This window comes from Vanessa tameamea, chromosome 10 (assembly GCF_037043105.1).
Source record: "Vanessa tameamea isolate UH-Manoa-2023 chromosome 10, ilVanTame1 primary haplotype, whole genome shotgun sequence".
Lineage (NCBI taxonomy): Eukaryota > Metazoa > Arthropoda > Insecta > Lepidoptera > Nymphalidae > Vanessa > Vanessa tameamea.
The window spans coordinates 13,259,795-13,276,941 of NC_087318.1; the positions used below are offsets into that span (position 1 = coordinate 13,259,795).

Here is a 17,147-nt window from a genome sequence, read left to right on the forward strand (position 1 = left end):
ATGTTTGTCTAAAAATGCTACAAAAATAAAACAAAATAAAATAATCCGTAATAATCATTTTCAACCTTAAGAAATAGTAATAAAATATAACAATGTTCCGTCAAATTTTAAATAAAATCCGTCCAAACTGCCAAGCGATGCCTAGAGCCACTTACCAGAACTACGTGATGTCGGACGTCTTAGCGCAGATGGAACGCGAATGCGAGAAGTTCTGCCCGGTTCCAAGATTTCCTCCGAGAAAGGTTTGTGGGGATCTAGATATATACACATATATTACCTACTACATAATATTTGAATAAAAAGTGGCCGTGGCCGAAACATCGTGAGGATATCTACGCGTGTTGAGTGAAATTTGACCACAATATATAATTATGTATCAACCCGTAGTAATCCGTAATCACAGCACTTAGTAGTGTGTGGATAAATAACAGGTTCTAACAGGTGGATAAATAACAAACGACAGGTTACAGTAGTCGGGGCCGGCAGCGACGTGGGTCGCATCGCCTCACTCTTTCTCAAACAACAAAAGGTCATCAAGATCTTAGCTCTATACGATGATGAGCCGGAGCATAAAGTGCTGGGCGTGACCACCGACTTGGCGCACATGGACACGAGCACGGAAGTGGAGGCCTACCAAGGAAGAGTGTATTTACGAAATGCTCTTTATGTAATGTTAAATCAACTTTTGGTGACATATTTTTTCTTATTATCTAGTAACAGTTACTCATGGTACGTTTCTACTATAGATACGAAGGTACATTTTGAACGAAATAATTTATGATTTTCAGAGAAGTATGTTTTGTTAATGAACCACATCTATATAAGTATATTGAAAATAACAATTTCAAAGCAAAGCCAAATCGGGTTTTCTTGTCTTAAATGTTCACAATTTTCAATATAAGAAGGAATTAGTAAATAATAATAATGATCAATAAAAGCAGTATAAGAGCCGAGATGGCCGCAGCCGGGCGAGCACCACTGAGCTATATTTCATTTCTTTGTTTATATTGCGTTTTGTGACAGAAAACATGGTTAGGAAACCGGTATATTTTGTCTAATAAAAATCATAACATAGTACCTGCCAATCCATCGATCCGTACTGTAAGAGAAAACATTTCCTTAAAATAAGATGTAGGTTTAGCCCAGCAATGGGACATGTACAGGATTTTTCTTAATATAAACGATGACATGCCTTGTGTCATTTAAAAGGATGCGGACGTAGTTCTCATCTGCGGTGGACACTACGTGTTGCCTCCTTGCTGCGATATTAGTGACAGAGAACTATTCTTCGAGAACATGCAACTTGTGCGCACGGTCAGTATCGCCTGCGCGCAGTTCTGTCCCCACGCTATAATCGCCATACAGACTCCGCCGGTTGATTGTAACTTCGCCCTTTGCATCCACGTTAGTATTTCATTATGTTAATAGGTTATATATTACCAAATCGATCTCTACTTGAAATGATAAAACATAAAAGCGAATACCAAAATGAGACAGCGGTACAATCCCGTGGGTTTTTCTGAACCGATACGACTTGGGAACCTTCAAAAAAAGAGCCTACACCTTTCTTAAAGGCCGGCAACGCATCTGCAAGCTCCCTGGTGTTGCAGATGTCCACAGGCGGTGGTAGTCCCTTTCCATCGGGTGAGCCTCCCGCCCGTTTGCCACCTATCACAAAAAGAGTTATATTATTAATATCGGAGACAGGACAAAAAATAGTTTGAGGTATGAAGTGTCATGTGTTTCAGACTTTGCAGTTAGCGCGCACCTATAATAAACGCAAAGTTCTAGGCGTGAACGCAATCAACTCAATGCGGGCGAACCAGCTGTTCTGCTCAATCACGGGATCCGATCCTTCAAAGAGTCACACCCCTGTCGTATGCGGCACGGGACGATGCACAAGGGTGCCCGTGTTCTCTGCTGCTAAAGCTGGAAATTTCCCTCAGGTTATGTTTAAATCTGTCTCTATTAGGTACAATTCCTTCAAATATTGTCGTCCGTGTGCAGAGCAGGTAACACGAAAGTTACAATTGAATTTGAATTAATATATTATAACAATTTACTTGTAGGCAATATAATTTATACGATAGGGACAAATAAATAATCCAATTGAAACAGATAAGATCTCAGACAAAATACTTTTTTTATAATGAAATAATTCTAGAATTGTAAAAAAATGCCTAATACTAATTATTATTAGATACCTATACATATATTTCAGTTATATAATTCGGGAAAATTCATTATTTACGAACCTTAGGGGAATTACTATTAAGGTTAATAGATACCAAACGAAGTGGTTTCCCTTGCGGCCCACTCGCATCGAAATTCAATGTCAACCATTACATACCTTGGCAATGAAATTAATTGGATAAGAACACGGATGACGTTTAGACCGTAATGAGATAATGAAGAGCGTGTTCATTTAGGCATTTCTTGATTGGCTTGCAATGTATTTCTTGAAAAACGAGCTATTGAATCTCTTGCCGGGTCTTCTCGGGAGAATCTACACTCCGAACCAGTCAAACATGTTTGACGTCATTATTGTATTTATGATAAAAAAGAAACATTAATAGTTTATAGTAGGCAGATTTTTTAACTCGTATTACATATTCAGACTCAGGTAGATTGCCTCACGAGGTTGGTGCGAGAGGCGGACGACATCATCTGCAAGGTCAAATGCAATAACGAACAGGGACATTTGTCGTTGGGATTTTCAACGGCCAGATTCGTCATTAATATAATGAAAGGTTGGACTTTGCTTCTTCTTACGATTTATCTATTATATTTTAAACCGATACTCGATGTAATTCGATCGATATTTCTAAGAATGTTACATCACCGATATAAGGACTGGATATACTTACATATACTTCTCGCAATACAAACGGCGAAGGCTGGTGATATTACATGCGCTTCGCAGCCCCTGCGCCGCCAGGGAAGGCGTCCACCCATCATGCGGCTCGCTCGATATGTATTTACATTAGTAATATTTAAGGATTTTTCCTACAGGCTTATTTGAAAAACCGACGTTCATAGACAGCGCGCTCGTCGAACAAGCCCACCCAGAAAAGTGTTACAACATGAGCATTTGCGCTACGCCGGTCACCATCAGCAAGGGCGGCGTGGTTGAGTATGCCGTGCCCAGCCTCAATCAAACCGAAACTAGAATATTAGAGGATAGCAAGTAAATGTACCTGCTGATCGAAATTGTAAATTGTGCATACTAGCCGGGCTCCGCGGTCTCATCGGTCTTGAATTTGTGTTAACGGTTGTCATGTAAGTTTGACCCACTGTGGGTAACTTTAGAAATGGAGGTGCAACGCACCGTCGTCCGTCGTGGAATCGCCTACAATTCAACGACACGTTTGAAGTCATGTTATTAATCAATAAAGGTGGAACAACTTATAGTCCAAAATGTAGGTGCATCGCCTTATTGATTAATATCAAGCTGAAACGTCACCAGTAGCTGGACTTTGACAAGAGCCACAGCTTCAGTCGATAAAATTATGGGTTCGTAATGAGCACGTCGAACCGCTGATTGTCTGTCGTATAAGATATAGTATTTATTATTACCAGATGCATAATACTACAAATAGAATAGTATCCGTAACCGAAAGTAGGACCTAGAAACACTCCGACGGTTAAAAAGGGGGCGTGTACCGTAATTTATTATTTGTGATCAATACGTTGATTCCTTTAATAGTTTGATGTTGATAATTACAGATGTGATCTAGAAGACATGTTGAATCTTGGTCGATGCCACGCCATCGGCGAGGAGTACTGCCTCCATCCAGATAAGATCTGTCCCTGCTGCGTGTGTCCCCCGTGCCAAACCTGCAGACCCTGCTATGAAAGCGAAAAAAGACGAAAAACTAAATGAATACCCCCACTTCACAGTAATTCTCTCGTTTATAAAATCTGTTCTGTTAATAAGATCTGTGCCAATAAATTTATTTATAATTAGATATTGATTTTTATTTCAACTAAGACTAATTAGCGTCGTTGTACTGAGGATTTGTAAATTTATTTCTTTATAAGAATCAGTAAGGAGTAAGGACATTTCACACATGGCATATTCATATTCATAATAATAGTGTATCAAGTAGCTCAAAACCAGACTCTTATTTAGAAGAACTACTATTAAGAAAAGGGATCGAAGAAGAAGCTGACATTGCTTAAAAAAAACTTTTAATGTATAAATGTCGTCAAGTAAAGGACGGTTACGTAGTTTAGGCGGCTACTCGTACCTACATACGTATGTACGTAGGCAGGTTTGATTCATATAAGTGCATATTGAACTTGCCGCGTGACCTTGTCCGCCGCTGGTGGAGGACGCGGCGGTTACTGCGCCTGGATTATCCTCAACGGATTACGTTTCCTCAGGTGTTGAGCGGTCGGCGTTTTATTAATTCTATTCAACTCGAGCAAATATTTTGTAAGCTTTAATATACTTGGTTTAGATTTTTTTTTAAATTGTTACATGCTTTAATTCGTCAGATATTAAACATTCATCTAAATGTATACTAGTATTTGTACCTGATCTTGGTGACGTATGGTAGACACCTTTTCCTTGCAAATAATATATTTTCTAATAAAAAGTTTGATTTTCTTTTCACGTCGACGATAAATATTATTCGAGAAATATAATTTTTATACTTCTCCCATTAAAAACCTTACGACAATTTTCGATTCACGAATGAACAAGTCGGTGGAACGCGTGACGCTACTGCTAATGGCTTGTATTACGTCGGTCCCGCCCTTCCTCGTTCCAATGTCAGGAGCATCCCATACTTAGAGCATTGATTTAAACAATGGAGGAATGTAATATCGTAGGTTTATTTTTTATTTTACCTTTGCCGAGCTACATTTCACTAATTAAAAGTGAGATACCTTTGCCTTCTCATTATTAAATATTTAACCACACTGTTTTAAAAAGTTTTTAGGCAGCGACCACACGACTTGTGGCTTGTGATGCCCGGCGACACGTCATCGTAACTCGAAGTTCACTTGTAGTACACTACACATGTAGATGACAGGTATGTAATGGGCGGTACTTCGGTTTTATGTTGTAACATATTGACATATAAGTAAAGCTATAATTAGCTTCTTAGGTCGTTCATGTTTTATAAACAGACTTGTATAAATATTATTTTTTTGGATAGCGAAATTTGCTTAGGTTGATCCAATAGAAATAGAATCTTCATAACATAGGAAGTTACGAGAATGTATGTTTGTATTTTATAAATGACATGCGATACTACTAATCGTGTCTCTCATATACTACGAAAGCTATTTGGTTTACATTATATATTCAACGGTCACGGTGACATCGTCGGCACGCAGTTGAATAATACGTAATAACCGATTGACTAGAAAAACTATACCCAAATAATTTAATGTACAAAACCATTGGATCTCTGAACGAACGAAATTATTTCAAGTATCAGAAAGCTCAGTAGGATGTGTACAATTCAAAAGTATCTACGAAACGTAAACATTTTTGTCTCCTGTACCTATTTTATTACATCTATAAAAAACTATTAATAAACGAATAAAATATTACTACCTAAGGCCAGTTGACGCGCAGGACATTGAAACAGTCCGATCCCATGTAGCAGTACCCAACTATTGATCGCGAGCATTTTAATATGAAATCAACATCAAAGTATTATATTATGTTGGTTTTTTTTATTAAACCATAATTTAATTACAATTCAGCACAGGTATCCACATTGTGCTCATAGACATTGTTCAAACTGAAATAATTGACAGAATTTTATTATCTTAAGATTTTGAAGGACGTGTCCTGACTCCTGGGAAACCGGCTGTTAGGTTACCCTCGCTCGAATGAAGTTGAAACCTTGACTTAATGGACTAATAGTAGTTTAATGAGATAATAATTCGCAATGACGACTGTCAATTAATAAAGTTCATTGTAATGACGCAAACTTCGACCAATGGCTATGTAACCTTTCCTAACTTCTTCTACTGCGAGTGCGCATTTTAGTTAAATTGTTCCGAAAAATCAGATTATTTGTTTCAAAGGATATTTAAAAAGATATTATAAAATTATTTGTGCCAATTAAGAAAGTGTAGTGAATAAATTTCATAGAATTACAAAGTCAAGAAATAACAAACATGTACCTGAATATAATATTGAATATAATACTAGTTAATGAAATTAAAGAACCATGAGTTTATATAATCGGTTATTATTTTCCACCGTGTATTTGTAATATCTCTAATGGATATTTTTGTTTATATACAACGTGGAAAATATTTTTTTATGCACGTGTTTAATTGACACAAGGCACGGGTTTAGGGCGCAGTGACAGTGTGAGCGGAGTTCGATAAAGTTATGTTGTAGAGATTAGTTAAAGTTTAATACCTACAGGAAAAACTCCAGCAAATTGTTAACTTTAGTGACGCGTTCGAGCTTAAGGCAATATATCTTAATGTATTTTATTTTACAATAAACATTAACATACTTTCAGCTAACATTCTCTTGACTCCAGGTTTTGGTGTGACTAGAGTCCTAGCGTTCTATCATATGTCAAATTAAATATGAATCCAAATCCAATGTATTTTATTCAGGTATACTTTACAACTCTACCACCGTTTCATTAAATCGCTTCAAACAAAACTCGCTCATTGAATCGTAGGCGACGTTCCCGCTCATATTTCGACGTAAAGTTTAGCCTTGTTGAAGGTCGCGGGGGGTGATGTTCGTAGCCCCTGAAGTCTCTTATTTCAGTCGAATTTGCGCTGTTCACATGTTTAGAAGTTTGAAATATATTCCTCCATGTAGCAATAGCTAGCCGGGAATTCTTTTCTGATATAAAATCAACAATTAATTTGGAAATATAAATAGGATTTGACAATGTATGCGATTTTCGGAATTGTCTTAATCAAAGGTGAGTTAACGCTGTGAGGGTGAATTTTATTAAACATTTATTTATGAAGCTTATAAATGTTACTAAGTGTGGTGTCAAGTTTTAATTATTGTATTTGGTTTGTAATTGTTTTCTAAATAACGATAACATTTCCAGTTATTCAGTTTATTTTTTATCTTCATTGTATGTACCGCGGTAGTGACCATTGTTTTAAGTGAACTTTTAAAATTGAGTGGATCCAAAATAAATTCAAATTTTTGTTTATTTAAGTGCTCGTAATTTATGGTTAAGAAATCTGAATTCTTAATTACTCGTACGAATATTGTGGGGGATTAGAAATCTTATTCAGTAAAGTTTTGTGATGCTAAGTCTAGAATGGCTTTTATTTAATCCAGAGAAGACTTCGAATTATAGTATTTTTAAAATGTCTTATCCGAAAATCGGAAAATATAAAAAATAAATAATTGTGTTTGCAGTATAACCGTTATGCAAATAATTTAGTCACACGATGACGGAATACAAAACGGAGTTTTATCCAAACTGTGACAGCAACGTCTGGTTGAGATCCTGCGAGGTGGAAGTGACTGATCCTCTCGACGGTGTGATTACTGGTAAATATAGACAAAAGCTGCTCGACTGAAGCACCAAGTACCGAGTTTTACTCGGTGGTATGTAAAAAGAAAGTGTAAAAGTGAAAAATCTGTATGATTCGTCATAAATAAAATATGATTGAATTTCAAATGTTTCTCACATTCAAGTCGTTGCAATTTTTATTTCTTTAACATCATCAATCACAACATCATCAAAAACATCAAAATACTGTTTGATGTTTCAGGAGAATTTCCATCGTGGCTGCAAGGCACTCTGCTGAGGAACGGGCCCGGATCGCTTAAAGTCGGTTCCATGAGGTTTCAGCATTTGTTTGACAGTTCCGCTCTGCTGCACAGGTGAGCGTATGGTTACCGTATGTGCGATCTGCACTATTGTATTTGAAAACTTGTTCCTCCTGTTTCAGATTTTACATTCACCACGGTCACGTGACCTATCAATGCCGCTTCCTACAATCGAACACGTATAAGAAGAATCACGCCGCGAATCGCATCGTGGTCGCCGAGTTCGGCACCGCGGCTGTGCCTGATCCTTGTCACACTATTTTCCATAGGTAGTGCTTTGTTATTATATCTTAAACATGAAATCCTCCATATGCCATGATTTATAATTTTTTATGTTATGTAGGTACGGGATGTTATACTGCTTTTATAGCATTGGGTAATGCGTTTAGGCATACCGTCAAGGTTAAGCCGTAGGCATTGTCGAATACCAGCGAAATCTTCGAGCTAAAACTTTTTTATTTTATTTTTATTTTACTTCTACATTAGACCAAAGACCAAACTAACTGAATAGAGCCCTTTTACGCTCGAAAGTACGCCTTAGTTTTCTCTAAATTTAAATGGGAAGGAATTTTTTTCACCACTTCCTTTTCGTGAAGAGAATTTTGTATCATAAGCTCCGGCGCGTGGAACGGTTGCAGATGCTGAACATTTCGATCACTGTGCTTACGTTGCCTTTCCTTCGAAGGTATTATTTTTAAGGTAGTTGCATCTAAAGTTACCTCGTTTATTCTATGTTATTTTTCTGTTAACTGTCTGTATTTAATTAAAATACTATTTTAAAGATTTTTTTTTATTTCTTAGGATCGCTGCACTGTTCAAGCCAGGAGAGTCCATTTCAGATAATGCAATGATTTCACTTTATCCCTTCGGAGATGAAATATACGCCTTTACGGAAGGACCAGTCATTCATAGGTAAAGTATAAGTTGACTATGGGCAGGATATGCAGCGAGTAGAATGCTCGGATTTTTATTGTTAAAATTAATTATCATATATTTTAAGAGGGGAATTTTATTCTGTGCAGAATTGATCCTGTAACACTTGATACAATGGAAAGGAAAAATTTATCGGAAAGTGTAGCTCTTGTCAACCACACTTCCCACCCTCATGTCACGTCCAGCGGTAAGGCGCTAAAATATAATTTAATCCAAGTATGTAGTCAAAGTAAAAGTCTTATAATTCAGATTGTCCTATCTGGTAGTAACCTGCGTGGTGGACTACACTCTGAGTCTTCTCAAGAGAATAGGCCTTTGCCTTTAAACGAAGACAGGCTGTTTCTAGTTACTACTATCTAATAAAAATAGCAAATGAACGATTTCAGGTGATGTTTACAATGTCGGTATGTCCGTCGTGCGAGGTCGATTACGACACGTGGTTGTTAAATTTCCCTTCACTGAAAAAGGTAAGATATTTTTTTGACGTATATTATAATCTGTAGAATTGTTTTGGTTTTATTGAGTTGCATCTTTGTGGAGATTTCTAAATAGAAGAGGTTTAACGTTCATTGAGAGAAACTGCGTAATATTTCTCTGATTTCTTTCGTCGGTTCTTCTTAGATGATGATTTCTAAATCTCCCTCAGTAAAATGCTAATAAACTTATAGTATGTTTGATACTTTTGTATTTTTTTCTCTGATGTTTATTTTTGAATAACTGAGTGAGATTTTTTAATTATTTATTGTTTCCTTTTTATGTTTTAATTACATTAGTAGCAGATTTTTAATATTCTGAATCAGATAATTTATAATGGTTCTAGGAGATATGTTCGCAGAAGCGCATATCGTCGCCAGCTTGATGCCGCGTTTGTCGATGAATCCGGCATACATGCACACGTTCGGTATGTATACATGCAGTATGAAACAAAACCCATAGTCTAAGAACAAAAATAGATCAGATGTCTAAAGCGACTACCGGCATATGCTAAAGTATAGTCAATTAATAGTCAAACCAAGTTTACGATTACGAGTTTTTCGGGAACGCTCAAAGATCATGCAACTTCGTAAATGATATAGCAGAGATTTGACTTGAGCGGAGTGGTTTGATATTAACAGGATGCTACTTTTTCATTTATCAAAGTATGAGCTGCGTGAAATATACTTCGTAAGTAAGCGTTGTTCATAACAAAGAATTGCATAAGTTATAACGTCTAAGCAATTGAAACCTTAATAACATATTTATTAGGAGTCACGGAGAATTACTTCGTGATACTGGAGCAACCGTTGTCAGTGTCTCTCGTTGGTCTAGTAAAGGGTCAATTAACGAACCAGCCTCTTTCTTCGAGTCTGCACTGGTATCCGGAACAAGAGGTGAGACGAGTGCGACATAAATATATAAGTAACAATACGATCGCGTCGGACATTTATAACCTAACGCCTTGCCGCCAGCTGATTTACACAATCTTATATCAAATCAAATCAATTTTATTTCACAATGAAGCGTTGTTAAATCGTCAATATTTAAACACTACCACCGTTTCGGAAAGCAGCCTCCAGTGAGGAGAAACAGCAAGAAACTCGCATAGTTGCTCTTTTTAAAAAACTTAAGATTTACAATGCTGTTTTTCACAATAATTAGTGTCATGTGATGGAACTCGAGCCTAAATCCAGGCGTTTCCGGTATCTTATTATATACGCGTATACCATTGCCCAAAAACGTTGTCTGTACCTTATGCAAACGGAAAGTAGGGGTTACAAGTTTATTCTTATTTCTTGTATTAATATTATGTATATTAGCTTTTATGGAATATTTTTGTATATTCTTCTTTATAAACTTTATATTATCATAAATATATTGTGAAGCAACCGTTAACACACCTATTTCTTTAATTTTTTTTTTCCTCTTTTAGTGTAATGATGTCCTAGAGCTAATATTGTAAATAGTTCAGATAGCTCTTTTCTGCAGAATAAATACTATTTTATATCTGCTGCATTACCCCAAAACAACATTCCATATAAAATAAGACTATGAAATTTACTAAAATAAACTAGTCTCCCAGTACTTATGTCCGTGAGTTTACGAATTGTTTTTATTGCATAAATGGCACTACTTAGTTTCCCTGCTAGGGCATACAAATGGGTGCCCCACTGAAGTTTGGAGTCAAGTGTTGTCCCTAGAAAGACCGTCGACACAACAAACTCAGGTCTTTCATTATTCAAACAAACCGCAGAAGAGTTTGACTTGACATGTGGCAAGGAAAACATAATACATTTAGTCTTTTTTGCATTTAGGACCAAATTATTTATGTAAAACCAACCAAGAACCCGTGACAGAGCACTGCTTACAACGTCATAGTTATTAATTTTTGTGTAGAGTTTAAAAACAAGCTGCATCATCTGCAAACAGTACATTGCCGCAAGTCTTATTTACAAAATAAGGCAAATTATTTACATATATTAAAAACAGCAGAGGTACTAAAATTGAACCCTGTGATACACCCATTCGCGCCAGAGCGCCATTTTTACCCTTAATAACAACCTTCAAAACTCTTTCATTAAGGTAGGTAGGTAGGTAAATGAATTTCAATGCGGGGTCCTTGATTCCATAATATTTAAGTTTTTCTAGAAGAATATCATGATATAGATATACATAGATGATGTTGTTTGCGGTAGAGTTGGATAGTGCCACGGAGAGCTCGGGTTATGTATAATTTCTATTTTTTAATCCATTAAAACAAAATAGAGCTACTCTATATGACCTTTTATTTTTTTTCGAGACGTTGAAGGAAATTAAGGAGCTTTGACGACTTAACAGAATTGTTGGCGGCATCGTGTATCGTGCAACATGTTTGCTATATTTAAAGTTATTGTAAACACGACGTTTAACCATATGCCTAATTATATAACTGTTAATATTGAAATGTTTAAAAAGCGAATCTCGATATTAATTATCCTCGAGTGTGGATCAAGATCGAGAAATAAATAAATACAATTTGGAATAAATTATGTCTAATCGAATAATCGTTAAAATCGATTAAAACGCAAATTTTTGGTCACAGCGTAAAAGTATAGCAGTTACTGAAGTATGCCTTAGCAGTAATAAACAAATAAATATATAAAATTAATGTACTTTCAGACTCACATTGTATTATTAGGTAGGAAAAGCGGCAAGGAAGAAAGAAGGTATCGAACGGAGACGCTGTTTTTCCTGCATATAATAAATTGTTTTGAGAGAGATGGTAACGTTGTGGTCGACGTCTGCGCCTACAAAGACGCTAAAGTTATAGACGCGATGTATATTCATGCTATTGAAGTGAGTACTTAAAAAAGTAAACGTTTAATTGAAATACCTACTAATTGTTCCGAATTTTACCCCATAATATTTTTGTCAACACCTTGTAAGAAACAAATTGCTCATTGCTTAGCTTTAATCTTACTACACGCATCAAGTATATTTTTAATTACGTTTAACTTATTATTTAATTTCTTGTAATATCTCTTTAAATTTCTTTAATTTTAAAGAATTTAAAATGTATAAAACTTTTAGTCAATGCAAAGTAATGCTGATTACGCTGAATGGTTTCGCGGAAGACCTAAGCGTCTCGAGATGAGCCTGGCCGCCCCTCCGCTGACTAGAGTGGAACCTAAGCTGCTGGCGGATCTAGGTTGCGAAACCCCTAGAATACACTACGATTTGCATAATGGTATGAGGTTTCATTAAATAAAACAGCGTCTTATAATCCGATTAAATTCGCATTCATAATAATAGTTGAAAGTAAAGTAACCTAGTTCAAGTTGGCTCGGTTCAGTCTTCTCTCTCACATGATTACTGTCTCGGCATGGCGACGGACACAAGTTTTTCGGAACATGTAAGTATTTCAAAAATTAGGAGTATTCATAAATAATTTTCACAAATTATACTGAATTTTAACTTGAGAAAAATAACAAAATCCACTAATTTATATTATATAATAAATTATATTAGGAGGCTTTCTACTCAATGGCTTCTCAACCTGTTTGCCTTCGAATAACACCTGGTACTAATAATTATAATTCAAAAGGATATTTATTATTTTTTAGGCCGAGCATATAGATATTTCTATGCCATCAGTTCCGATGTGGACGCTGAAAATCCTGGATCGGTAAGATATAAGTTACAGGCGTTGTCCTGCGTTGCGTTTACTTTGATTTGTTTTCATTTTAGTTTCATATATTTCATTTAGTTTCATATTAATTTCAAATTCCCTTTCATATTTAGTATCATCAGTGGAAACTCTACTAGGCTTTGTATGTCGGAAAACACGCAGTGTAAAATACACTCATCGGCACGGAATCTTGGCCAAATGCTTATTTCACAATTGCAATCGTTTTTATGAGATTTAAATAATTATTTCTTACGGGAAAGCATCGAATGAGTGTTTGGTGTCATTTTTTAGGTTTTATTCCAAACTTACCGTGAATTAAAACAAGAAAAAAATCCATTAACACCCTCACATATTATGCAGTTAGTTTTTGTTAAATAAAAAGAGATACATATAATTAATTAAATAAGACATTGTTAATTCTATGTACCTGTAGACATTTTATTTGGAATATCAGGATTATTTAAGATAAGTGGTCGTATATTCAAACGATTTTATATTTGAACGATTCACAAATTCAGTAAGTTTTTAATTAAACAAATCAATTACACGGATAAATTCACAATAGTCATCAATATCGATTCGTTAATAAATCATATACACAAACACACATAAATCACTGAATCTATTACAAAAGAATAAAGATAATGTTGGAAATTAGCGATTCGTCGCAAACGTGGTGCGCGGGAAATCTTGAATGTAACTGTCGATCCAAGATGGCCGCCTCGCTACCATCGACGCGACGCTTCACTAGAGCGCCGTTTAACTCCCATTGACACTCTTTTCCAACCAGTATGAATAAACAAGATGGCGCATCATGCGCCGTCATACCTATTACGGAAGAGATACCGCACGTGTGCCCCACATCGACTAAAATCTAAATCATCAGCCATTCTCTTCTATAAGTATTGAGCAATTGTTACTACCATTTTATGACACGGACTAAGATGAGTTGTTACAAGGCAAAAGAAATATTTAATTTTTGTTTTAATATTCTAGATTATCAAGGTGGATACAGTGACAGGCGAAACGAAGTCGTGGTGGGACAAAGACTGCTACCCCAGTGAACCAATTTTTGTCCCCAGTCCTCAGGCTAAGGTATTGAATGCTAGTGACCAGTTGGTGATCTAATACCATCAGGTAGCACATTTACCCATCGATCGACCTATTTAAAAAAAAAAAAAATGATATATAAAACAATTTTAACTTTTATATACAGTCGTGGCTTAACATTTGATATATTCCTGGTGTACGATGCTTTTTTGTAAGTAAACATGCTCACCAGTAATTAGATTTTCAAGTGAGTTAAACTAGGAAACATATTGCAATTAAATATTCGTTTAAACATTTTTTACATTGCATTTGAAAAACTAATTATAGATATCACCTCCAAAATAAATGTACAAAATGATATGAAAGTATCCAGAAACCAGAAATACACACATCTAAGTGTGTATTATTATGACTTTTATGTTTAACTACTAAGCATATTATACTCGTATGCTAATTATTATTAGTATGTCCTGCGGCTCAGACCTCACGTCATATCATAGACGACTAACCTAATCAGAGATGTGATTTCGACACAGACAATTTTACTACTGTTTACCAATTGATATATTCTAAACGAAGAGGAAAGACGTTGAACTAAAGCGTAGCTACTGCAGGAGGAAGACGAGGGCGTGGTGCTGAGCGCGCTGGTGTCGGGCGCGGACGAGTGCGAGGTGTGCCTGCTGCTGCTGGACGCGCGCGAGCTGCGGGAGCGGGCGCGCGCGTACTTCCGCACGCCCTCGCCCGCGCCCAAGTGTCTGCACGGCTGGTTCCTGCCGCAAGCCGTGAATGAGCGATTACTTACACTGTAACCAAAAATGTAGAGATAATACTGTTCAATGTTTAATTAATAAAACACACTAGCCAACGTTACTTGTTTATTTCATAACATAAAACATAATCAGTCTGTAAATTTCCCACTGCTGGGCTAAGGCCTCCTCTCCCGTTGAGGAGAAGGTATGGAGCATATTCCACCACGCTGCTCCAATGCGGGTTGGTGGAATACAGATGTGGCAGAATTTCGTTGAAATTACACACATGTAGGTTTCCTCACGATGTTTTCCTTCACCGCCGAGCACGAGATGAATTATAAACACAAATTAAGCACATGAAAATTCAGTGGTGCCTGCCTGAGTTTGAACCCGAAATCATCGGTTAAGATGCACGCGTTCTAATCACTGGGCCATCTCGGCTTATTGTTTATTTCAAATGTACCTAATTATATTTTACGACTTCTACGTACGACTACTGAGTAATAGATAAGTGCGGTCGCTTATTCGTCGCACCGTGTGTTTGCTATTCATTTTTTTTAGGCATTGTGTTTTATTGTTTACCTCAAATATTAGTAAAGTATATAAGACGCGTGCGTCTTTACTTTAGTGGAGTGAGCCACATAGGGATACTGGGGTATTTCATGGCGGCCATTATTGCCGGAAACCCCTCTCTGCCGAGCGTGATATACAATACATGAAGAACATGGTTCTACGGAAATTTTATGTCATAGTAGAAGAACTTTTGAAGATTAGAAGATTTTTTTGATCAATACTACCTCGTATTCTATAGTAGTGAATTGATTTCGAAGTTTCAATTAATTTTATTCGGAACAGTACTTGATCAGCTTGGAATATTGTAGGTTGCACAATAGACCATATGATTCGCAATCTTTCACTTTGAAATCGATATTTAGAGTGACTCTTACAAGGTGACTTCCGACGGTAAACTTTTGATTACGTGGATAGCTGTTAATATATGTTTTTTTTTTGCAATGACAACGTTTATCTCGTTTCTCGTCACGTTATTAGGGATGGGGTTTAAGCGACATTAATTATGGATTTCAGACTCAGGCATAAACATTCAAACGCCCTATTTTACGTAATTTATGCCAGGAAAAACAGCTTAAGTCAAAATCACAAAATCTGTATGAAGTTCATCTTTTCTAAAATTGTATAAAATTTGCGTCACATCAATCCTATCACACTCCAACTATACCTACCTAATTGATGATTTAAGCGACAAAAGTGCTTAGATACCGACCTCAAGTGACGTAGAAAAATTTGGCGATTCCGAATATGTACAAATATAATACAGCTCAATATAGTCGATTAATACAAATAGCGCGCGAACCCTCGATATTGTAATATTTATCGATCACAGATAGATCGATCATAGTCACGACCAAAGTCCGTTAATACAAGCTAGAGTTCTCTTTTAAAAAAAGCAAAAGTCGTTTTATCTAAAAACCCAATGATCTTTATTCATACACATAGTAATTTCTGGAAGCCGTTACAACGAACCAAAAACAATTCAAAAATCTAATGTCAGCGGACGAGCTAATGGGTCCCGCGATGATGACTGGTCTCCATTGCCCATGGACAATGGCGCTGTAAGAAATTTTACCTAATGCGCCACCAACCATGGGAACTGAGACGTTATGTCCCTTATGCCTGTAGTTACACTGGCTTACTCACATTTGAACCCGGAACAAAACAATACTAAGTAAGCTGTTTGCCGGTAGAATATATGCGTCGTAGGCGTACCCGTCTGGGTGACGGGCTCGCACAAAGCCCTGCCATAAAGTAAAATCTTACTACCGTTATCTTTGTCATAGTGTTATGATAGATTTAGAAGAGGTAATGCACAGTATTAGCTAATCTTTTTCTTAATATTTAGAAAGTTGTTTAAAGAATTAATATTGTAATGAGTGGCGGACTAAGCCCGTCGGAGGCCCGGGCTTCAAAGCTGAATGAGGCCCCAGTTTTAAAAAAATGTAGTTTTGTGTGTATAAATAAGTGTTTATGTTTATTTATTATATTATGATTATTTATGATATATATTTATTTATGTGTATGTGTAAAAAGTCTAGATGGCTGTAGAGTGTAGCGTTTTGATCTTGATGAACTAATGTAGATACTACGCACATCATTAGTCTTGTTTAGGATTTGATCTGGAGACTGATCTGGAGACGATTTGAAGACTGGAGGCCCGGGGCGAGCCGCCCCTTCCGCCCCCCAGTTAGTCCGCCACTGATTATAATATTAACCAAATATTTTCCCATCTATTAGTTTGTCAAACAGTCATAGAATGATGTTCTCTTGATATTCGACAATATGGTGATAATTGCAGTTATAATTTTATTCTCGTTCAAAACCATATTTATTATATGATAGCAAACGACTTTTATGGTTCGGATCGGTATGACATAATATTGTCGTTCTCATCACTCACTTCGATTTT

General features: G+C 36.4%; 2 protein-coding genes across 3 annotated transcripts; both read left to right on the plus strand.

The window, feature by feature from the left end:
* Positions 1-2: 2 nt before the first annotated feature.
* Positions 3-3,964, plus strand: LOC113402724 (malate dehydrogenase-like). 2 transcript variants are annotated; one of them, XM_064216037.1, is made up of 7 exons: positions 3-242; positions 464-667; positions 1,210-1,404; positions 1,749-1,946; positions 2,618-2,750; positions 3,013-3,187; positions 3,727-3,964. In XM_064216037.1, the coding sequence occupies exons 1-7, from the start codon at positions 93-95 to the stop codon at positions 3,881-3,883; spliced, it is 1,212 nt and encodes a 403-aa protein (XP_064072107.1). In that variant the 5' UTR covers positions 3-92; the 3' UTR covers positions 3,884-3,964. The 2 variants fall into 2 exon arrangements, with proteins under 2 accessions (XP_064072107.1, XP_064072108.1); XM_064216038.1 differs by having other exon boundaries at positions 471-667.
* Positions 3,965-6,753: 2,789 nt separating this feature from the next.
* Positions 6,754-14,740, plus strand: LOC113396153 (carotenoid isomerooxygenase-like). Its single transcript, XM_064216162.1, has 14 exons — positions 6,754-6,917; positions 7,373-7,507; positions 7,732-7,843; positions 7,912-8,058; positions 8,591-8,701; positions 8,812-8,909; positions 9,109-9,189; positions 9,543-9,623; positions 9,968-10,092; positions 11,858-12,034; positions 12,269-12,425; positions 12,802-12,863; positions 13,863-13,961; positions 14,531-14,740. The coding sequence occupies exons 2-14, from the start codon at positions 7,405-7,407 to the stop codon at positions 14,723-14,725; spliced, it is 1,548 nt and encodes a 515-aa protein (XP_064072232.1). The 5' UTR covers positions 6,754-6,917; positions 7,373-7,404; the 3' UTR covers positions 14,726-14,740.
* Positions 14,741-17,147: the final 2,407 nt, after the last annotated feature.

What these genes read in the sequence shown, in the direction of transcription:
- LOC113402724 (XM_064216037.1), top strand. Translation starts at nt 93, where the DNA reads ATGTTCCGTCAAATTTTAAATAAAATCCGTCCAAACTGCCAAGCGATG. An exon ending in ACTTCGCCCTTTGCATCCAC is followed by an intron (nt 1,405 to 1,748) that starts GTTAGTATTTCA and finishes CATGTGTTTCAG; the next exon opens with ACTTTGCAGTTAGCGCGCAC. An exon ending in AAGCTGGAAATTTCCCTCAG is followed by an intron (nt 1,947 to 2,617) that starts GTTATGTTTAAA and finishes TTACATATTCAG; the next exon opens with ACTCAGGTAGATTGCCTCAC.
- LOC113396153 (XM_064216162.1), top strand. Translation starts at nt 7,405, where the DNA reads ATGACGGAATACAAAACGGAGTTTTATCCAAACTGTGACAGCAACGTC. An exon ending in TCTCGACGGTGTGATTACTG is followed by an intron (nt 7,508 to 7,731) that starts GTAAATATAGAC and finishes TTGATGTTTCAG; the next exon opens with GAGAATTTCCATCGTGGCTG. An exon ending in CCCTCATGTCACGTCCAGCG is followed by an intron (nt 8,910 to 9,108) that starts GTAAGGCGCTAA and finishes GAACGATTTCAG; the next exon opens with GTGATGTTTACAATGTCGGT.